At 40.6% G+C, this 24,627-nt stretch overlaps 1 protein-coding gene across 1 annotated transcript in view; it reads left to right on the top strand.

The window, feature by feature from the left end:
* Window positions 1–24,627, top strand: part of LOC124804806 (deoxynucleotidyltransferase terminal-interacting protein 1) — a 112,460-nt gene that overhangs the window by 52,132 nt on the left and 35,701 nt on the right. The window contains exon 5 of the mRNA XM_047265147.1: window positions 21,053–21,247. Within this exon, the coding sequence (XP_047121103.1) occupies window positions 21,053–21,247 (195 nt within the window). The remainder of the gene's footprint in view (window positions 1–21,052; window positions 21,248–24,627) is intronic.

The raw sequence follows: 24,627 nt of genomic DNA, 5'->3' as shown, positions 1-24,627 counted from the left end.
CATGACATTTTTTTCAACGCCTCCTTTGATGTAGGGTATGCAGGCCGCCCCTCCTCCCTACTACCACCAGGAGTCCGCTTCCGTCAACTGCTCCATTCTCTTTCCTTCCGCTTTCCTAAAACCTTCTTGACAACTTGGGGTACAGCACCGCTTTGGCTCCATCCCCGGATCTGCCTGCTCCGTGACCTTTGCCAATTTCGCAAGAATGGTACCCCTTCACTTGTTTATCGTTGGGCATTTGCTGCTCTATGTGCACAAATGAAGGAAGCCACTTTTATTTACACTGATGGCTCGAAAACATCATTAGGTGTAGGGTGTGCTTATATTGTTGGCGACACCCCAAATCAATTTCGGCTTCCCGACCAGTGTTCGGTTTATACTGCGGAGCTTTATGCTGTTCTCCAGGCTGTCCACTACATCCGCCGCCATCAGCGGATACAGTATGTTATCTGCTCAGATTCTCTCATCTCTCTCCTCAGTCTCCAAGCTCTTTACCCTGTCCACCGTCTGGTCCACCGGATTCAGGACTGTCTGCGCTTGCTCCACTGGGGGGGGCGTCTCGGTGACGTTCCTCTGGCTCCCGGGACACGTTGGTATCTGTGGAAATGAGGCGGCCGATATTGCGGCCAAGGCTGCAGTCTCTCTTCTTCGGCCAGCTATTCAATTGATTCCCTTCACCGATCTACGGAGCATTTTGTGTCGTCGTGTTGTTCTTTTATGGCACGCACATTGGTCGACACTTCCCCATAATAAATTGCGGGACGTGAAAGCTCTTCCTTGTGCTTGGACCTCTTCCTCCCGAACGTGTCGTCGGGTGGAGGTAATTTTAACTAGACTCCGGATAGGGCACTGTCTTTTTAGCCATCGACATCTTTTAAGCGGCGATCCTCCCCCACTCTGTCCCCACTGCTCTCAGCTGTGGATGGTAAGACACCTTTTAATTGAGTGCCCCTATTTTACTCCGTTACGCGCCCGTCTACAGCTGTCGCCTGATATATCGTCAATTTTAGCAGATGACACGCGCTCGGCCGATCGCATTCTCGAGTTTATTAGTGCCAGTGAAATGACATCAGTCATTTGAAGCTTTTTTTGGGGACAACCATCCCCTTTCTGTAGTGGATTTTTAAGCCTTCCTTCTGCTTTTAGTTTCTCCAATTTTTTGAGTTTCGTTCCCATTGCTGCTGGTTTCCATTTTCGGTTTTTACTGTTTCCTAAGTCACGGACCGGGCGCTAATGACCATAGCAGTTTTGCGCCCTAAAACCAATTTTAGCAGATGACACGCGCTCGGCCGATCGCGTTCTCGAGTTTATTAGTGCCAGTGAAATGACGTCAGTCATTTGAAGCTTTTTTTGGGGACAACCATCCCCTTTCTGTAGTGGATTTTTAAGCCTTCCTTCTGCTTTTAGTTTCTCCAATTTTTTGAGTTTCGTTCCCATTGCTGCTGGTTTCCATTTTCGGTTTTTACTGTTTCCTAAGTCCCGGACTGGGCGCTAATGACCATAGCAGTTTTGCACCCTAAAAAAAAAAAAAAAAATAAATAAATAAAAAACCTCGTGTCCCATTCTTCTTTCTCCAGGAGAGCCATATTAGCAAATCAACAACCCCTTTGTTAATCCTATGTAATCTATGCTAAAATTACCTATAAAAACTGGTACCTTCTTTTCACCCTTTATTTCTTATATACCTCATTTAACTAAGTAACCCACCTGATATAATACTTCAGTCATCTATGTTTAAAACTACCACTCCTCTTACTTTATCTGCATCACCCTGAGGCTAGTGACACTGCCTTCTTACATGCCCCATTTGTCCACACCTGAAGCATTTTATACTAGCTGCAAATACTGTCTACCTTACATTCCAGTCAACAAATCGATCTCCTCACACTCTATAGCTAACCACACTGCTGTGCTCAAATCCGTCGGACCCTCTGTCTGTACACATCTTAACATTTCTGTGTGCAACCCTCTTAAAAAAGCATCGAGTGCCCTCTGTTCAGATTCTTACAAAATAATTTCATTGATTGCAGAACCCTGTCCTAATTCATAGGTGTACATCCATTAATTGTCATTATCGTATCCACAATTTGTTCCACAGTTTCCATACATCTCTCATTTATTACACCTAACTGGATGGTTATACATCAATTGACCAACTGCCATTTTTAGATTTTTGCACCTGGTCTTGTGTGGAGAGAGAAACTATCCATGAAAAAATTGTTTGACACCAATATGGTCGATTTTTTTACAGGAGGTTAATTTGAATGAAGCACCAAACATTCTGTCTCAGTCATTACATTCTGCATCAGTTGGCTAACTGCACAATCTTATGGTTTTATTTTGCATCAGTTGGCTATGCAGCAAATGAGCATTGCTTGGTCACGTGTGCATTGATGCTTTGTCTGTGCGCCCTCTCTCTCTCTCTCTCTCTCTCTCTCTCTCTCTCTCACACACACACACACACACACACACACACACACACACACACACACACACACACTGTAGTTCTCCACCCCATGCGTGGTATGTTTCTGATTGTGAGACAATCCTCTATCATCATCATCATCATCATTTAAGACTGATTATGCCTTTTGAGCGTTCAGTCTGGAGCATAGCCCCCCTTATACAGTTCCTCCATGATCCCCTATTCAGTGCTAACATTGGTGCCTCTTCTGATGTTAAACCTATTACTTCAAAATCATTCTTAACCGAATCCAGGTACCTTCTCCTCGGCCTGCCCCGACTCCTTCTACCCTCTACTGCTGAATCCATGAGTCTCTTGGGTAACCTTGCTTCTCCCATGCGTGTAACATGACCCCACCATCTAAGCCTGTTAGCCCTGACTGCTACATCTGTAGAGTTCATTCCCAGTTTTTCTCTGATTTCCTCATTGTGGACACCCTCCTGCCATTGTTCCCATCTACTAGTACCTGCAATCATCCTAGCTACTTTCATATCCGTAACCTCAACCTTGTTGATAAGGTAACCTGAATCCACCCAGCTTTCGCTCCCATACAACAAAGTTGGTCGGAAGATTGAATGGTGCGCAGATAACTTAGTCTTGGTACTGACTTCCTTCTTGCAGAAGAGAGTAGATCGTAGCCGAGTGCTCACTGCATTAGCTTTGCTACACCTCGCTTCCAGTTCTTTCACTATGTTGCCATCCTGTGAGAATATGCATCCTAAGTACTTGAAACCGTCCACCTGTTCTAACTTTGTTCCTCCTATTTGGCACTCAATCCGTTTATATTTCTTTCCCACTGACATTACTTTCGTTTTGGAGATGCTAATCTTCATACCATAGTCCTTACATTTCTGATCTAGCTCCGAAATATTACTTTGCAAACTTTCAATCGAATCTGCCATCACAACTAAGTCATCCGCATATGCAAGACTGCTTATTTTGTGTTCACATATCTTAATCTCACCCAGCCAGTATATTGTTTTCAACATATGATCCATAAATAATATGAACAACAGTGGAGACAGGTTGCAGCGTTGTCTTACCCCTGAAACTACTCTGAACCATGAACTCAATTTACCGTCAACTCTAACTGCTGCCTGACTATCCATGTAAAGACCTTTAATTGCTTGCAAAAGTTTGCCTCCTATTCCATAATCTTGTAGAACAGACAATAACTTCCTCCTAGGAACCCGGTCATATGCCTTTTCTAGATCTATAAAGCATAGATACAATTCCCTGTTCCACTCATAAGACTTCTCCATTATTTGCTGTAAGCTAAAGATCTGGTCCTGACAACCTCTAAGAGGCCTAAACCCACACTGATTTTCATCCAATTGGTCCTCAACTAATACTCGCACTTTCCTTTCAACAATACCTGAGAAGATTTTACCCACAACGCTGATTAAAGAGATACCTCTGTAGTTGTTACAATCTTTTCTGTTTCCATCCAGAATGAGATTTTCACTCTGCAGCGGAGTGTGCGCTGATATGAAACTTCCTGGCAGATTAAAACTGTGTGCCCGACCGAGACTCGAACTCGGGACCTTTGCCTTTCGCGGGCAAGTGCTCTACCAACTGAGCTACCGAAGCACGACTCACGGCCGGTACCCACAGCTTTACTTCTGCCAGTACCTCGTCTCCTACCTTCCAAACTTTACAGAAGCTCTCCTGCGAACCATGCAGAACTAGCACTCCTGAAAGAAAGGATGTTGCGGAGACATGGCTTAGCCACAGCCTGGGGGATGTTTCCAGAATGAGATTTTCACTCTGCAGCGGAGTGTGCGCTGATATGAAACTTCCGGCAGATTAAAACTGTGTGCCTTTCGCGGGCAAGTGCTCTACCAACTGAGCTACCGAAGCACGACTCACGGAGACGAGGTACTGGCAGAAGTAAAGCTGTGGGTACCGGCCGTGAGTCGTGCTTCGGTAGCTCAGTTGGTAGAGCACTTGCCCGCGAAAGGCAAAGGTCCCGAGTTCGAGTCTCGGTCGGGCACACAGTTTTAATCTGCCAGGAAGTTGCATATCAGCGCACACTCCGCTGCAGAGTGAAAATCTCATTCTGGAAACATCCCCCAGGCTGTGGCTAAGCCATGTCTCCGCAATATCCTTTCTTTCAGGAGTGCTAGTTCTGCATGGTTCGCAGGAGAGCTTCTGTAAAGTTTGGAAGGTAGGAGACGAGGTACTGGCAGAAGTAAAGCTGTGGGTACCGGCCATGAGTCGTGCTTCGGTAGCTCAGTTGGTAGAGCACTTGCCCGCGAAAGGCAAAGGTCCCGAGTTCGAGTCTCGGTCGGGCACACAGTTTTAATCTGCCAGGAAGTTTTCTGTTTCCATGTTTAAAGATTGGTGTGATTACTGCTTTTGTCCAGTCTGATGGAACCTGTCCCGACTCCCAGGCCATTTCAATTATCCTGTGTAGCCATTTAAGACCTGACTTTCCACTGTATTTGATGAGTTCCGACTTAATTTCATCCACCCCAGCCGCTTTATTGCACTGCAATCAATTGACCATTTTTTCCACTTCCTCAAATGTGATCCTATTTCCATCATCATTCCTATCCCATTCTACCTCGAAATCTGAAACATTACTGATCGTATTTTCGCCTACATTGAGCAACTCTTCAAAATATTCCCTCCATCTGCCCAAGGCATACACAGGATTCACCAGCAGTTTTCCTGACCTGCCCAAAATGCTTGTCATTTCCTTCTTACCTCCCTTTCTAAGACTGCTAATTACACTCCACAATGGTTTTCCAGCAGCTTGACCCATAGTCTCCAATCCATTTTTGATACGCCTTCTTTTTCCTTTTACAGGCTGCCTTGACTGTATCATTCCACCAAGCTGTTTTCTTCATCCTACTTTTACATATTACTGTTCCAAGACATTCTTTAGCCACTTCTAGTACTGTGTCCCTGTACCTTGTCCATTCCTTTTCCAATGACTGTAATTGACTACATTCAACTAACTGGTACCTTTCTGAGATCGCTGTTATGTACTTGTGCCTGATTTTCTTATCCTGAAGTTTCTCCACTCTTATCCTCCTACATATGGACCTGACCTCTTGCACTTTTGGCCTCACAATCCCAATTTCACTGCAGATTAAATAATGATCAGTGTCATCAAAGAATCCCCTGAATACACGTGTGTCCCTCACAGCCTTCCTGAATTCCTGATCTGTTATTATATAGTCAATGACAGATCTGGTTCCCCTGCCTTCCCAAGTATACCGGTGAATGTTCTTATGTTTAAAAAGGGAGTTTGTGATTACTAAGCCCATACTGGCACAGAAATCCAAGAGTTGTTTCCCGTTCCTGTTGGCCTCCATATCCTCTCCAAATTTACCCATAACCTTTTCATACCCTTCTGTTCAACTTCCAATCCTGGCGTTAAAATCACCCACGAGCAGAACACTGTCCTTGTCCTTTACTCTAACAACTACATCACTGAGTGCCTCATAAAAACTATCCATCTTATCTTGATCTGTCCCTTCACAATGCGAATATACTGACACAATCCTAATTTTCTTGCTAGACACTGTCAAATCTATCCACATCAGTCATTCGTTTACATACCTTATTGCAACTATGCTGGGTTCCATTTCTTTCCTGATGTAAAGCCCTACACCCCATTGTGCTATTCCTGCTTTGACTCCTGACAGGTAGACCTTGTATTCTCCCACTTCCTCTTCTTTCTCACCCCTTATCCGGATGTCACTAACAGCTAAAACGTCCAGCCCCATCTTACTTGCAGCCTCTGCCAGCTCTACCTTCTTCCCAGAGTAGCCCCCATTGATATTAATAGCTCCCCATCTCATTACCATTTGTTTGCCAAGTCGTATCTTAGGAGTCCCTGGTTTGTCAGCTAGATGTGGGACTCCATCACCTCCAAAGGTCCGAGGCATTTTGCTCTGATTGTTGCCAGCATCATATTTAAAGTACCAGGGAAGCAGGTTGCTAGCCTTACTTGCCCCGAGTCCCATTGGGTTTTACCCCTAACGGCTGAGGGACTAACCGGTGGATTTGATAGTCTTTGCCGTATGAGCACAAAGGTGACCACGACTCAGAATATGTCCGAGATGCCCAGCCTTATTCCAAAGTAACTGGTATCCCGACTGTCGGGACCACTTACTTGGCCACTCATACGTTGCCCGTGGTTCATGAACTAGGACATGACTACAGGAACCCACCTCTAATTAATATATTATTGTCTTCATTGTTCGTAAGTGTTGTCTGGATAGTGGAAATGTATAAAACATGAGCAGAACGTATAACAGACGTCATGAAGAAAAAGAATAATTAACTTGAAATGCAGATTAGTTTCTTTAATATAATGTTGGTGGTTCATGGCACAGTAATTGCAAATTATTTGTAGATTGTTTTTATGAACCATTTAAGTGATGTTCTAAATTACTATGTTTATCAAAGCATCCGGTTTTCCATACGCAGGAAAATGAAGATGCAGTAGGCTCCCAGTCACCTACCTTTGCAACACGAGTCAGTAATTATTCAGTCACATAAATCAGCTGTTTATCTCACACACCTGAATCCAGAAAAGTCTAATTTAAGCTCCATAACTATTGTACAGTCATATTATTAAAGAAATGATGATACTAATTTACGTGCTGTGACCCCAGCTAAAATTTCTGAGGACAGAAGAACTACTAGATCATGAAATGTCAAATTCTGAAGATATGGGAGAGTCTTCAGATGGAGACCAAGTGAGGGCATAAAAGAAAGTACCATCACAAAACTGGCAAATAAGGCAGACAAAATGTATTAGAAATGAGACTTACATTACTCAGAGAGGCAAAGTAAGAGAAGAAAAAGACTTCAAAGAATTTTTCTGCCCCTGCAGGTGTTTTTATAAGTTAGGAAGGGATCTTGAAAAGACGACTTCGGAAAATTCTACAATTCTGATTCACATGATGCTCAAACAGCACTTATTCGGGCTGTGGTATTGGAAATAAGCATACCTGGTGTAGAGAGGCAATGTAAACATTTGAAAACAAATAAATCACCATGTCTGGATGGAATTCCATTTCGATTTTACAAAGGGTACTCTACGGCATTAACCTCTTAACTAGCTTGCATTTATTGTGAATCTCTTGCCCAGCACGAAGTCCCAAGACTCCAGTATATAAGAAAGGTAAAAGAACAGCCCCACAAAATTACTGATTAATATCCCTAGCATCTGTTTGCTGCAGAATGCTTGAACATACTCTCAGTTGGAATATAATAAACTTTCTTGAGGCTAAGCAGCTTATGTCTTTAAATCAGCACGGTTTTAGAAAGCATTGCTCATGTAAAACTCAGCCTGCCCTTTTCTCACATGATATACTGAGAACTATGGATGAAGGGCAACAGGCAGATTCCACATATTTCCAGACATGGTGCCCCATTGCGGGCTCTTAACGAAGGTACGAGCATATGGAATAAGTTCACAAATATGTGTGTGGCCCGAAGACTTACTTAGACAAAATTTCCAGTTTGAATGATGAATGTCAGGTAGCCATAAATGTGGAAAAATCTAAGTTAATGCAGATGAGTAGGAAGAACAAACCTGTTATGTTTGGATACAGTATTGCTAGTGTCCTGTTTGACACAGTCAGGTCTTAAATATCTCGGTGGAACATTGCAAAGTGATAAGAGCTCGAACGAGCAAGTGAAAACTGTGGTAGGGAAGGCAAATGGTTTATTGGGAGAATTGTGGGAAAGAGTGGTTCACATGTAAAGGAGACCGCATATAGGATGCTTGTGCGATCTATTGTTGAGTGCTGCTCAAGTGTTTTGGATCCCTACCAGGTCAGATTGAAGGAAGACATCAAAGCAATTCAGAGGAGGGATGCTAGATTTATTATTGGAAGGTTCGAACAAAACTTAAGTGGTACGAAGATGCTTCTGGAACTCAGATGGGAATCCCAAGGGGGGAAGGCGGTGTTCTTTTCGGGAAAATCCATTGAGAAAATTTAGAGAACCAGCATTTGAAGCTGACTGCCAAACGATTCTGCTCCCGCCAACATACATCCCACATAAGGAACACGAAGATAAGATGTGAGAAATTAAGGCTCATACAGAGACGTACAGCCTATCGTTTTTCCCTCGCTCTGTTCGCGAGTGGAACAGCAGGGCAAATGACAAGTAGTGGTACAGAGTATGCTCCACCATGCACCTTACAGTGGCTTGTGGTGTATCTATGTAGATGCAGAAAATGAAGTAAAAAAGAAGAGAGTTAAGGACACAGAAAAGGATGAAAACAAAGGTATACAAAATATGCAGGATTCCTGTACGTAAAACTGTCTTTCTCCATACATTGTCATAACATAACTAATGAGGAGATATTGAATAGAATTGGAGAGAAGAGAAATTTGTGGCACAAGTTGACTAGAAGAAGGGATCGGTTGGTAGGGCATATTCTGAGGCATCAAGGGATCATCAATTTAGTATTGGAGGGCAGCGTGGAGGGTAAAAATCGTAGAGGGAGACGAAGAGATGAATACACTAAACAGATTCAGAAGGATGTAGGTTGCAGTAGGTACTGGGAGATGATGAAGCTTGCACAGGATAGAGTAGCGTGGAGAGCTGCATCAAATCAGTCTCTGGACTGAAGACCACAACAACAACAACAACAACAAGAACAATGACAATGTGTTGTAAAAAAAAATGAAATGAAATGATCTTGGGGCATTGTTGGCCGAGATGCCCTTTGCAGGGAAGTTTTGCTGCTGGGTTGAAAGTCTTATTTCATGTGACGTCACATTGGGTGACTTTAGGACAACACAACACCCAGTCCATGAGTGGAGAAAATAGCCAACCTGGCTGGGAATCGAACCCGGGCCTGTTACATGGGAGGTAAGCACGTGACTATTTAGCTAAGCAGGCGGACACAATGTACTGTAAAAGAAATCCTCTTACAGTTCATAGGATGAAAGTTGAAGATTTCAAGAATACGTCAGATATAGAAAACAACATAGTAAATTGCAAAACCAAGTCGGGAAATGAGAAAATAGACTGATTAAAGATGAGAGAGAGAGAGAGAACTGTTTAAAGACAAACCATCAATATATTGTTCAAAACCAAATTTAATGGTGAACCATTTGAAGTTGACATTAGGAAGAAATCAGCTCAGATGCAGAACAAAATTAATTTTCATTCCCTCTTAATACCTCTACGGCCAAATGGAAAGCCAGTTTTTGAAACCAAGCTAAAAGACATCCAATCTCTAAGCGACCTAATTCCAAATGATGCACAAAATTTTTTACCACAAACTCTTCAGCTGCCTTCGAGAATGACACTAATAAATTCGATTGCCTGCAATTTGACTTTTATTGTTGTTGATAGTGAATTGTCAAAATAAGAAATTTCTTTTGTTCAGTTATGCAAATCTTAAGTTTTAATTTCTTGAATCTTTGTAGTATGTAAGAGCTTTTATTATTATTTCATTTCTAAACACTTTATAATGAAAACATCTTAAGAAGTAGCTTAATTTTATATAAATTAGGTGTACACAGGAATTTCATAATACTGTAATAGGTGTTGGGTATTGATACATTGAAATAATGTTTAGAACCAATGTTAGTACCTATGTTCATATGTCAGTAAAATACATATATGGCTTCAAATTCATTAAAATATATTATAGATTATCATAATATTTTACTTTTAGAAATATTTTTTTAATTGCATTAGAAAAATAAGTTATTTTCTGAATATACAAGGAGCACTTATCTTCAAGTTATGTATTCAGGTATTACTTCAAAAAGTTGGCACATAAACTTTGAGTAGTAATGCCTTTCTCCTCATGTGTCAGTTAAATATCATTAAATGTAGCCTGAACTGATACAACCATATTGTATTTTGTGAAATAAATGCCAGTACACTTCTCTAATTTTCATCACTTGATTACAAGACATGTTTTGGCTTGGAGCCAGTTAATGCCAAATGTATAAATGAAAGTCATATATAAAAGCCTCACATGACCAAGTGCCATTTCTATATAAATTCAGAGTTTTGATACATTTTGTATGATTTTAAGATATGAGCGCATAAATTTAATTCAGTTTCATTATTTTACTGCTTAAAAATTAGATTTGGTGAGAGACTGAAATTATATTAACACTTTGCATTTTTGTTAATATCTCGAAATCAAGTTTTGGCGCTCAGTCAATTGATGCTTAAAACTGTCCAATTGTTCCCTATAGTGTGTGGCACTATTTTGTTTTGTATATCTCTGAATTAACCCTTCTTTAAATACTTCGAATGCAGTGGCTCCCTTAAGATCTGCTGTACATCCCACATAAGTTTTAACTTCCCCTGTTAATCTCAGTTTTGCGACATTCAATAATTCTTTATCAGAGCAAAGTTCCATCCCAGCCTGAATTCCAAGGTCACCCACAAAGACCTGCACATCCTCAGTTACCATAACAGAAAAACCAGCAGTTAAACTTATGAGTGACAAATCTACACCCTGTTTCAACTATTACAATTCTACCTACCCACAAAGTACTGTACTACCCGCAGTTAATTGTGCTACCTTTTCTAACAGTATGCGTACTGCTTCTGGCTCTGACGCACCTTGTTTCTCTGGCTGGTTCTATCAAAGCTTTGTCCTTGGCAACACCTATTTTGAGAACTAACACTCACAAGACAAGAAAACAAAATACATTAACTCAGTTCTTACATCTAATCATGAGCTATCTTAACTCCTGACATTGCCTAGCCATATGCCCCAAATGATTACATGTATAACATTTTACTGGAACTGATTCTGTACATGGCACTGAGAAGCCCTGAAGGTTACACCATGCACATCTAACATGCACTAACTAATCGTGACTTCCATTACCTGTAAAACTAGACAAATCATGGGTTCTCTACTCACAATAAAACCTACTTCACAAAATGCATGGCAGTCAAACCTTTTCTCCATGACCGAAATTCAATCTGAATTTTTGGTCTGAATTTGTACTGTAGGCTGTAGGTTCAGACACTGCTCTAAGAAGACGATGTCAGTGATCTGACACTAATGTTAGATGACCCTTGTATTGTCATCCATGGAAAGTGAAATGAGACGTCAGTATGATTAATAACTTCTTTATTCCGGCCCTCAGCCATAGTACATCAAGAACAGCTGGGTGGAAGTGTCCAGTTGCATCTTATATGAAACAATATATGTCTGTCATTACTGACAGCACAAGGAGTGAGGCCAAGTGTGGAGTCATTCGAATGCTGCAGTCAGTGATGTATCTGGCTGCTACCGTGATGACAGCATGGCGGTGTAGCTGACAATACCGCAGGGGCTGCCATAACCTACTTCCAGTGAGTGGGCAGCTCTTTGAACCAGTGGTGGCTCTCTCGAGACTCAGGGCAGGCTGCCTGTCCTGTGGTCAATCAGTGGACCCTGTACTGCAATCCAGGATGTTGCTCCAGGTGTCCCAGGCTCATGATGTAGGCTGTTATACTGAGACAAGAATAGTTTAGTACACGAATTGCTGACTACTTATATGCTCCAGACCGTTTGCTTAGGGCTTAAGGCACATACTCTAAATACTTCAGTGGCTACAAGTGAGCTCCCTCTAACATATTGCAGCACCGGCTGTTGCTAAACCATGTCCATCTGGCTCTGCTTCACAATGCCTATCAGCTGTTTTCTGCATCACTTTGCATAACACACTTGCCTGCCTGCGGCTGGCTCTGTTGCAACTTACTTCTCACTCATACCTTTTGATCAAATGCAGTTGATATTATTACAGTGATGCCAAACAGAACGGAACACTTGTGCGTGACATAAAGATTGAATATTCACAAATGTTTACCTGAGGTTTCCACTGAGAAAAAATATTTCGGTTGCAACTAATACACTCTAAAATTAATGTACACAGTTGTAGCCAGAACGTCTGAATGGGTTAATATGGGAGGCCAGGCTGGGGGGCAGCTGGTTGGAGCTGCTGGTCAACAAGAGCAAAAATTTCTTAGTAGGACTGCAGTATCCAGCTACGGTGGGGTGTCCAGATGGATTTTGGGGAGCATGTGATGGTGGGATGAGCAGGGAGATAGATTCACGGGATACATTCTGGGCTGGGCCTAAGTATTTGAGAAGGGATTGGAGGTTATGATGGACTTATGGAATGGGATCGCTATGGCAGGGCTTGTAGGTGGAGGAGTCAGTTAGTTGCCAGATGCCTAGTCAGTTAGTTGCCAGATGCCTTCTGTCAGGTAATCACTGCAGTTTACCATCACAGTGGTGTAGCATTTTTCTGCAGGGAGGATACTTAAATCACGGTTCGTCATTGAGATTTTTGTGTTCCTGGGAAAGTACTGTGGAAAGGAGGGTGAGTCCAAGTTGCAAGCAATGAATTCCTGGAAAGTAATCAGGGTGTGGGAGTGAGGGAGGGCCACAGTTGGATAGTGGTGTGAACTGGGAGAAGCAGGATTCTGTTTTGAGATTTGGTTAGCATTGGTGAGAGTAGTGTTGGCAAAAAAGTGTTTCCACAGTATAGTTTGGGAGGACTCTAAATCTTTGGCGAGTCAAGTATGACAGAATATGAAACCTTTGGATAGGACAGAAACTTCTGTAGGATGCCAGGACTTTCCGTTACCACAGTTAAACATAATTCTTATTTAACAAACATGCCCCCCCCCCCCTTCCCAAAAAAAAGAACATCAAGAAGGAGTTGTAGGTGTGTTTTGTACATATGAAAAATAATGTCTATTCAGATTTCGTGCCAGTCACATAAGAGTGGCATTAGTACTGAAACTATGAGGATGCAAATTGGGTTTGCATTAAATACACACTCTAATGGTTGTGAGCGTTAATTACGTTTGAGATAGAGTGTGATGAATTGATGTTAGTCAAGATACCTTCAAGGTGACAAAGATGCAATAGCTACACTCCAGACTTTGAGTGGGATCATTATTAGGCCTATGAGAAATTGGATGTTCCTTCTGTGATATTGCAGAAAAACTTGAGGGAATATAGCCACTGTACATGATCGCTGCAACAGTTGTTATGAGAATGTACTGTCACAAGAAACCAGGCTCTGGTTGTCCGTGTAGCACTCTCAAGAGGGAAGACCATCGTGTTCAGCGTATGACTCTGGCACATAATACTGCATTTGCAGCAGCAATTCGAGCATCAGTTAGCACCACAGAGAGACAAAAAACTATTATAAATCACTTGCTTCAAGGACAGGTCTGAGCCAGGTACCCTGTAGCATGCATTCCACTGATCCCAAACCACTGCCATTTGCGATCTCAATGATGTGAAGTATGAAATATTTCCAGATTAAAGCTGGTTCTGCCTGAGTGTCAGTGATGGCCAAGTGTTGATTAGGAGGAGGCTGGTTGAGGGTCAGCAACCAACCTGTGTGTGTGCCAGACTCTCTGGAGTGTGATTTTGTATGACAGCAGGAGCACTCTTTTATGATTATCCCACACACCCTGACTGTAAATTTGTACACCTGGTTATTCAACCTGTTGTGCTGCCATTCATGAACAGCATTCCAGGGGTTGTTTTCCAACTGGATATCTCTTGCCCACATGCTGCTGTTGTAACCCAAGATGCTCTAAAAGTGTCAAATATGTTGCCTTGGCCTGCTTGATCACCAGATCTGTCTTGATTTGAGCACATGTGGGACATTGTCGGACGACAAATCCGGCGTCATCCACAAACGGCTTTATCTGTCCCTGTATTGACTGAACAAGTGCAACAGGAATGGAACTCCATCGCAAGAACTGACATCTGGCACCTGTACAACACAATGCAAGCATGTTTGCATGCTTGTATTCAACATTCTGGTGGTTACACCAGTTACTAATGTAACAGCATTTCACATTTAACCTGTGATCTTGGAATGTTAATCACTTAAATATGTTACATAGAGAAATGTATTCCCAAAATTTCATTCCTCTACAATAATTAGTTTTTGGTGTTGTGACTTTTCCTGTCGTGTAGTTACTTACTGGTCCAAATAATTCCAAAACTTGTCTTAACCCTCAGTGCCCTCACAGGACCGTGATAATACTTCTGCCTCTTCCTTATATCTTGTACTTTTGTATTTGCCTTCTGGAGGAGGGAAGAAAATCGGAACCAGCAAAAGGTGAAGTTCATGAAGAGGAAAGGAGGTTAACATTTTCCATCACAGATCTTGGGCATACAGTTTTCCAGTAATGTACATTTTGCTCTGAAAGTATGCAATAAAATGACAGACAAGTGTTAATTAATTTTTAACAATACAAACAATTTTTTACCAACCCCTATTTTTGCATTATGCAATAAAATGACAGACAAGTGTTAATTAATTTTTAACAATACAAACAATTTTTTACCAACCCCTATTTTTGCATTATTTAAGTAATATTTTACTGTACATTAAGTATTAAGAGATAGGCTTAACTGCTATTTAAAACAAGTTGGGTTTTTGTTGCCTTTTTCATTTCCCTGCAAAATTCTCTGTAACATTTGATTCACTTGTAGAAAATATTGTTTTGAGGTTTTTGTGCAGTTTTTTTCTCAGTATGTATAAGTTACATCAGGCACTTATTCCATGAATGTGAAGATTGCTGTTAGTGTAAAAATTGTTGACATGTTTCTTAATGTTATTAATGTATAAGAGATTTACTCAAATGCTGCAGTAACAATTCCCATTCTTTAAATAAATTTTGAAAATGCATCCAGTTATTGTATTTGTTATTGTTATGACCCTTTCTTGAAGTCTGAATATTGTGGGCGTATGTTGTTCACTCGATCTCAATACTGTAGTTGAGGTTTGAGAAATAGTACGTAACTATGAGGTACTGATTGTTGCATTCTAATGATAGGACTTTAAATTCATGATGCCATTCTCTTTGCTAATACCTCTGTGTGGTCATTCCACTCAACTGACAATCAGTATCCTTCACCAACATTTTTTGGTTCTTTGCACAATATGTGTAATCATCATCTTCATTTAATGTGAGAGTATTAAATTTATTTAATAACCCACAACTTACATGCATCATGTGTCCGTAACATCATAACTGACCTTTCATCAGAAGGGGCTCAGTGGAACACATATTGCATCTTTGCAGAATTTTAGTTCTTAGTAGACAATCTTGAAAATTTGATTCAAGGACAGCATTGAGGTGCTTCATGCGGAAACTGTCCAGATGTTTGCTGTCATATCTGTAGTGACGATGACTGTCAGAGGAATATAGTATATAATGTATTATTTACAAGTCTTGAGTTAGCAAGCACAACTTAAGATTGACATGAAAGACAGTTGTCGCTTGAGATGGAACATTTGGTTGACAAGGAGGACAAGAGCTGCTGTTGGATTGTAAAGATTAGACTTGCCGAAGTTAAATTAAACAAGTAAACTGTGTTCCAAAGAACCGAAGTATTTCATTTGATATAATGGTTTTATTATGATGAGTATTAACCTTTTTTTTTTTTTTTTTTTTTTTTTTTTTTTTTTTTTTTTTTTTTTTTTTTTTAGACTTTTCCTGCCACCAATGTGAAATTTATAGAATACTAGTAAGTGAGACAGAAGACAGTACACTGTGTTTCATATTCTGGTTCTGTGGTCATATCTGTAGAGTTATCTGATTAGTGGCTAGAATGCTACAGGACTCAGAACAGTTGAGTAGGAGCTGTCACATCTTAATTTTGTCTCGTGTTCAAGTGACGCTGACGAGCCTTATCTAGTAAACATTACACACATAGAGGAGTGTGTGATGTTCACCTGGGTGCAGCGATTCATGTCTCTATTACCCACTGTAACACAGTGCATTTACAAGCGTAATTGGAAAATAAACAATAATATCTGTACAATAAAGAAATTGTTTCTTCCTCATTTTTAGTTTTTAGCAGCAACACTGTGTGTCAGGTGTGAAGCCGCAAGAAATGCTGTACACAACTGAGGACCCAAACATGGTTTCTAAACACAATGCATTACAAATTTTTTTTAAACAGAAGCCCCTCAATCCTTCAATGTAGAAGTATTTACAAAAGTATGATATCCTCAACTTCCACTGTGATTTTTCTCTTCACTTACACTTTACAACATTTTGGTGCATGATGTCTTAGCTCCATAACAGGGAACAGAATGCGCATTAATTGGCTGCAACACTAGAGTGAAACTACGCCAAGAGTAGGAGAAAATCAAGTACAGCTTTCAAGATGATTTGATACTTGCTGTGCATCTGCTTCAGATCAAAGTTAATTGTCTATAACAGATTTAAAGGCTTTTCAAAAACTAATGTTCTATGGTGTGGCTAGTGCTCCCTTAACAGACTTTAATACGACGACAAGAATAATTGAACAAGGTTGTAACTGGTTTGTGGCAAACAATTCAATTATTAATCTTACAATAATGAATTCTATAGTAATAACAATGACTTAAAGGTCACAAAAATAGATATTTTCTGTCACTCTTAGATGCAAACTGCTGTGTGTCTAAATGGACAAAACATTAATTTAGAACGTCACATTGAGGGGGAAAAAAAAGCACCCTCTCAGTTCTGCCAGTCTTCCACTAAGAAATATCACTGAAATTTCGGTGACTTGCATGTCAAAAAAAGATGAGATGAAATTATTTAGAACCCTTCCCCCCTCCCCACACACACACACACACACACACACACACACACACACACACACACACTATCCCTCACTGAAGAAAATCTCAGACCTGGTTAAGAACTGAACCCAGGACATAACAATCTGGATGCAGCTATGCTATCAATAGACCATGAGCTGTGGGCAGAAATATCACACACTAGCTTGGACAACAGGCACAAAAGTCACCCGTTCTCCTTAAATATACCTTTCCTTCACAAACTCATGACACACACATCTGCTGCCACCATTCACAAGCTCAAGGCAATATGCGACATGAGTGAGTTTGCTCTGCGGTGCAAGACCTAAGTTGTGGTGACATATTGATCTGTAGTGTAGGCTGAGACCTAGGTTAAGTTGAGTGGTGATGGTTTTGTTGAGAGTTGGTGAAGCAGTAACAAAAGCTTATGCAATTTCGCATAAAGAGACGGTAAGGGAGGGAAGGGGGGATTTATGGTGAGAGTGTGAGATGAAAAATATTTGGTGCAACTGTGCAGCTGCTAGCTGTGTACAATTTCTGCAAATATACCCCTAGATATCTCATTTCTGTGTTTCTCCTAATTGTTGCATCATTTAATTTTATTTTAGAGTCTCTTATTAGAATTACTTTCAGCAGGAGGTACATCATTTTGTGAGGTGCAAGTGACAATTTAACACTTCAACACCAGCCCTCAAGGTCGTGGAGGTCTGCATTACATCTGTCTTCTGTGATTCTTCTGGAATCAACACTTACATGGAACAGCACGTCATCTGCAAATGCCACGTTACATGCTGTCACGTGACTTTTCTAGTGTGGGCTCCAGCACTACATCTCAAACTCCGGACGACACTGGCCCCTGCAGACAGCCTTTTGTCATTGTCTTCAGTATTTTCTTTCCTGGGCATGTTAAAGAAGCATGTCACTCGTGGTAACCTCTCAGGCAATTACACAATGCTACTGAACACTCCAGATCCCTAAGGTGATCGTAGAAAGACGGCTACCATAGGTTATTGAAAGTGCCAGCAATATCAGTCATCATTGCTAGAGCTTATGTAGAATGAGTATCTTTTGCTAGCGAGTTCACCTTATTAATTGTGTCCTTAGTTGACTTGCCTTTTCTAAACCCGTATTAGTGAGGGCTCACCCCATGTAGCAGTCTGTGACCTTACATAATAGCTTTTCAAATATCCTACTGATAATCTTCAAAAGTCAAACTGGTCTGTGGGATTTGGGTATCATTGGATCCTTTTCTTGCACTTTACTAATTATTACCACTTCAGCATTTTTCCACGGTCCAGGAACCCTTCCTTGCAAGAGATACTCATTGCACAGGTCACACAAGAAACAATCTAATTGGTAACATAAGGCTTGTATTACTTCGGCAAGGATCCCATCCAGTTGTGGAGATTTTTTCTTTTTCAGTCTTAAAATCATCTTCCAAATTTTTTCTTGTGCGAAGGGGTACACAAGATTGTTGTTTCTCTACTCTTCCCATAACATTTACCATAACCTATGCTGATCACCTGACTTACTTTCTTCTCCATCAGCAGGGCTGCTGACTGTTCCCAACTTTCTGTTACCATCCCATCATTCCTTTTCAGCTTGGGTAAGACTGTTGGTGATCATATTTCCTCACATTCTATTTTATATGGTGCACCCCAGGGATTGGTTTCTGAGTTAGCCTTCACAAATTGCTTCCATCTTCCATTTTTGTTTTCCGGAACTATTCCTTAAAACATTGTTTAAGATACCTATATCTATGCAACCTTCAGACTCTTTCTTCTAGGATCATATTGCTCTGTTATAGCTTCCTGGCTGTTCTTGTTTTGCACCTTAATTTCTGCAGTGTCTTGATCCAGATGCAAGCTACTCCTTTAGAATGACCCCTACTGACTGATATCAATGCCTCCATTGCTCTATGTACAGTCACTGGCAGTTCTTGTATTTTAACATCTACATTATAACCCAGCGATGGACTTGTGGACACTGAAACACTATTCTTAGTTCTGCCCAGTTTGCGTTCTTGATCTTATATTTGGGCCTTATTGGCATGTTTTCTGCGCTGTCTTTGATTTGCCCTTCCAGTGATGGTAGAGAGTATAATATTGTGGTCACTCAATGTCATTCCACTTGCAACTTTCCAGCCTTTCATATGGTGTGGCACTGCCATATTTGCTAAAGTGACATCAGTATTTAACGTTGCTCTGACCCTCTTTTTGTAGGTTGGTGGATTGTGAGGTGCATTCAATACCTATAGGTTGAGTTCCATAATGGCTTCTTCTAGTTGTCTTCCATGGTCGTCAGTCAGGTGTCTATGCCACAATACTGACTTCGCATTTGCATCACTGGAGTACACAAGAGGCTTAGTTCATCCTAGGTGACTAATGTCCTTTAGTCTTACAAGATACTTGTCGATCTCATCACTAAATTGGAAATAAATGGAAACCAGGATGCAACTGTCTCTTCCTGTTAACATTTCCACACAGATTACATGTTCTGAACTGTATTGTGATGATATCATCCTCTTATGGCCAAGTAAAGTACTATTATTGTGCCGTGGGACTGTGCCCTTGTGTGACTACCTGTGCAGTTGTTGACATACTGGGGATCTTCCCTGCCTTCGTAGAAGGTTCTCGGAGGCACAGTACATCCAACTCAACTCTACTGCCACTCTTTTAGTCTCATGCAATACACAGACACTTCTTATGGTATTAAGCTGTCCTATCTTCATCTCCATTAGGGGCGACAGGTGTGAATTCAACAGTCTTACCCTACTTTCTTGCAATCAAATGCTATAAGACCAAGTGTCATCACAAAGTGCTTGTACAATGTATCTAAGGCGAATGATTCTGCTTGAATAACTTATACAGTTTTTCCACTTCTGTTGGCAGATTGTTCACTCTGAGATGGATGGATTCTATCACGAAATCAGGTACAGGAAAAGTAATTTGCTCCCCCTCTGGATGCTTATACATTACTAGCTGTCTTAACACTGTAGTAAGCGTCGTCGGCACTTCCAGTCTAGTAAGTTGTATAACATTTTCAGGGCTTTCATAAATCTGTCGGAGATCTGTTCCGGTCTGTATTTTAATGTTTACTTCTTTGGAGTGGGTGTTTGTTTCCTGTACGAACTGGCTCTGAGCCTCATACTGTTTTTTTGCAGATTCACATCCTGCATTTGTGAATCTTCTTTTGCTTCCATAGGCAGTGCAGTGTATTCCTCAGGATGTGTGCTGTAGCATTCTATGTACAACTGACCAGCTTGTGTCACCAAATCCTGATCACCTATATCATATGTCACTCCTACTTCTGTCTCTTCTCTTGCTTCTCTGTTACACTACATAATTCTGAAGTTTCACCAAAAACTTCTTTCCTGCTTTTTCGTAGGTGCTTGATGCTCTACTTCAGTCTGTGTTGCATGCTCTGTTCCATTTTACGTACTGTTCATTTTGTGCCCGAAATTCCTCACTCTTTTGGCATCCCTCCTCCTCCTCCCCCCCCCCCCCCCCTCGATGATGATTTATGTTTCTTACATAGAAGGCACGTGATGCTGTCATTAGAGTCCTCATTGCTTGCTATTGTTATAAGACACCTACTCATAATCCGTTGTTTAGCGCCCGAAAACCTCAAACCACACACACACACACACACACACACACACACACACACACACACACACACACACACACACACATAATCCGTTCTTAAAATCTGCCTTGTTAGGAGGGTTTGATATGTGTGACATTCATCTCTGTGGAGAATATATAAAGAATAATTGCATCTGTACTTCACTGTGTGTTGTTACCATCAGTTCCCTTTTTATTTTTTATGGGCTCCTTTGTTTTTCTGGCCATGGATGGAATGATTGTGATTGTCAATTACATCATGGCTACATATGTTATTGTGTTTCAGTCTTTTAATAGGGAAGTCCTTCACATTTCTTTGATTTTTTCTTTGTGTTATTACATTTTTGTTATGATTGTAATTATTACATGAAACCCTTCACTTGTTTGCGCAGAGCAAATAAAGTACTAGGGTTTGGACAAACAAGAGGCCGGCTTTATATGAAGCATCCTGGGCTGTTGAGATACACAGGAGACCAGGAAGACAAGGAGTGGCTGCTCAGGCACAACCTTATGTCTCCTACAGGAGGGAAGGCCTACATAATGATCCTGGATGACATACGAGAACTTGCAGAAACTGAAGAATATAGGTAAGTTGATGCTGCTCATTCAGGAGATTTTATTTTCTCCTCCTCCTCCTCCTCCTCCTCCAGCAAATTAGTATTTTTGTTGCAATACAGCATTGAAAAATGCCAGTTCATCCTATGCTCATGTGATTCATTTCATGAAGTTGTCTACACAGGTTTCTTTCACCCCCCAATTTGTTAGCCAAAGGCAGAACATCGAAAGTGAAACTTTTTTGTTCAGGTATTTGATGTACAACCATTTTTATGTACATGTACTTAACCAGGGGAAGTCAAGGATGGAATTAAAAAAATGTATAGAAAGGATAGATTGCTATTCACAACATAGCAGGGGTGTTGAGTTGCAGATGGGCACAGTGAAAAACATTACTAGAAATAGTCAACCTTTTGGTCAAAGTCTTATTTCAGAAGTAGAGCGCGCGCGCGCACACACACACACACACACACACACACACACACACACACACACACACACACACACACACACACAGCCACTGTCTCCAGGTGCTAAGGCTGCCCCTAGGTGGTGATAATTTATCCTTTCCATGTTGTTAAGTCAAACAATATAAAGTCCAGAATGGAATGACAACAATATTAAGGAAAGCATAGGTTGCTGCTCGTCATATACAGGATATCTGAATCGCAGACAGGCACAGTGGAAATACTGCTGCACATTTTAAGCTTTCGGCCAAAAAACCTTCTTCAAAAACAGAAAACCTACATACATTCACACAATTGCTGGACTTTCCATATTGTTGTTGACATGTATTTAACGTATATAAAACTTGTACAGAAACCAGCCTGCAGTTATCAAAGGGCAAAGGAAGGCAGTAATTGAGAAGGTAGTGGTACAGAATTGTAGTGTATTCCCATTGTTGTTCAGTTTGTATATATAGCAAGCAACAAAGGATACCAAGGTGGAATTTAGTAAATGAATAAAAGTTCAGGAAGAAAAAGCAAATACTTTAATGTTTCCCAGTCATAGTGTAATTCTGTCAGAGGCAGTAAAGAACTGCAGGATTGGTTGAATGGAGCGGAGAGTATTTTGAAAAGAGCTAGGGCAGAAGTTACCTGCAGAAGGTGAAATTATGGCACCACTGGTAAAAAATACACAACATGATACTAGCTTTCAGTCTTAATAATTCCTTCTTTGTGTAGGAGTGAGGGATTGATTGGGGTATGTTACAAAGGAAGGACAGGTCATTCAGACCCCAAGAGGAAAGGGACTCACCTACAGTGAAGTTGTTGAGAGACAAAGGCAAGAAAAGGGAGGATGGCCTCGAAGAGAGTACCAAAGAAGATACTGGAATTTAGTCAGGTTAAGTCAATTGTGCTTGAAGGAATTTGTTTGGGAAATGAGAGGCTAAAATAAGTGTATTTGTTTTACTATTGGTGCAGCAGTATAACTGGTGAAGGTAGAAGTAAAGAGGATGTTGGTTATAGATTGTCTACAACAAGATTAGCATTCTATAAAAGAGAAATATTTTGGCAATGAATGTAAATTTAAGTGTTTGGAAGTCTTTTACGAAACTGTTTATTATCATATCAAATGTGGGTTGTAAACTGTAGAAACTAGGAGAGAATAGCAGCTCTTGTAATGTAATTTGCTGGTAGATAAAATAACTAATGGAGACATACTGAGTCAAATTGAGGGAAAAAGAAATCTGCTGTGCAACTTGACTAAAGGAAGGCTTATACTGTGTAGAGGGGGAGAGAGTTTTGAATACAGTAAGCACATTCAAATGGATTCAAAGTACATTAGTTAAGCAGGCATAAAAAGAGCTGCATGAGATAGATTAACATGGAGAACTGTATCAGACCAGTCTTGTGGCTAGCTAGTCAGTCTTTACAAGTCTCTACAAAACTGTTTCACTACTGCGCTGTACGTCTATTTGGGTCTGCTTACTGTATCCAACCCTTGGTCTCCCTTTACAATTGTTATCCCCTACACTTTCTTCTATTACCAAACTGACAATCCCTTGATGCCTCAGGGTGGTTCCTATCAGCCAATCCTTCTTTTCATCAACTTTCTCTTCCCCAGTTCGATTCAATGCCTCTGCATTAGTTGTCTCATCAACTTTAAATGTTAAACACTCTTCTGTAACACCATGTTACAAGAGTTGAGATCTTACTGGGGTACTATTTTACCTCTAGAATATTTTACCCAAGAGGAAGCTGTCATCATTAAACCATACTGTAGAGTTGCAGGTCTTTGGGCAATTGACTAGCTTGCTTCTCTGGATTTGTAAGCAGGCTCAGGACTACTGTAAGAAAAGAGAGATGAACACTACACTGAAACTATCTGATAAGAAAATTGAGTAGCATTTTCATGGAATATGAAACTTGTTACTTGAGTCTGCTGTTGATGTTCTGAATAATATTTTGGTGTATGGGAACACTACAGTGTAGAAAGATTTTTTGCTGTAGCTGCATGTCTTGGGAATCACACATAGCGAGAAAATAGTTTGCCAAACTATAAATGTGTGGTTGTAATCAATGGCCCAAAAACTATCCTCAGTTGCAAGTGACTATAGAAGCTGACACTGCACCATTCGGGGGGGAGGGGGGGGGGGGAGAAGGAACCCACACAAACAAACCTGTCAACTTTCCTCACAGGACATGTACATTGCACCATTCCCTCCTCCCCTTTTCTCCTTGTAATCTTCCTAATTTTTCTCCGCTCTAACTCTTCAACTTCCTGTGCAGAAGTTAAACCAGTCTATCTACTCGGCTTGTAACCTCTCCCCCTCTAATTGTCTATGCAAATGGTCATGATCACTTGAACCTAATCGGTACAGAAAATTAAGGTAATTATTTGCTGAATTACTAACACAATAGCTGGGGAAGTGTACAAGAAGTTACCTTTACAAATAACTTACTATACTTTCTTTGTTAAGTAAATTTTGGATGATGATTTTAAAGTATGCAAATCACATAACAAAGAAAACGAAACATATGACATTTTGAGTAAACCACAACAAATCAATGAAATTACTTCAACATTTGGTCACCACTCAAGTTGGACAAACTGTGTTCGTTAACCAGTTGTTTGCCAGAACAGTAAATATCGCATGACTTGTCTTAGCAAATGTGTGCTAAAGAAATTATTTTGCACACAGAATTAACAGAATCACATTGCAGAATAACAAAGAGAAATGTTAGTGGCACTTTTAAATTGCTACAGAAAATGAAATGTAATAAACTCCACAAAGATGCAAATAGTAATTATGGAAATGGTTAAATGGTGAGCTCCCTGTTGCAAACAAAATTGTGTTACAGTAACATTTATCTACACTGGTAAAACTCATTAACTTCCCACATAAAGATTGTAGAATTCCAGTATTTAAAATAATTTGGAAGTGTTTGCCAGAAGTAAAAGTAATGTA

The sequence above is a fragment of the Schistocerca piceifrons genome, chromosome 1 (assembly GCF_021461385.2).
Source record: "Schistocerca piceifrons isolate TAMUIC-IGC-003096 chromosome 1, iqSchPice1.1, whole genome shotgun sequence".
In the NCBI taxonomy this organism is placed as follows: domain Eukaryota; kingdom Metazoa; phylum Arthropoda; class Insecta; order Orthoptera; family Acrididae; genus Schistocerca; species Schistocerca piceifrons.
The sequence above is the reverse complement of the archived record's forward strand: the minus strand, read 5'-3'. Positions and strand labels throughout refer to the sequence as shown.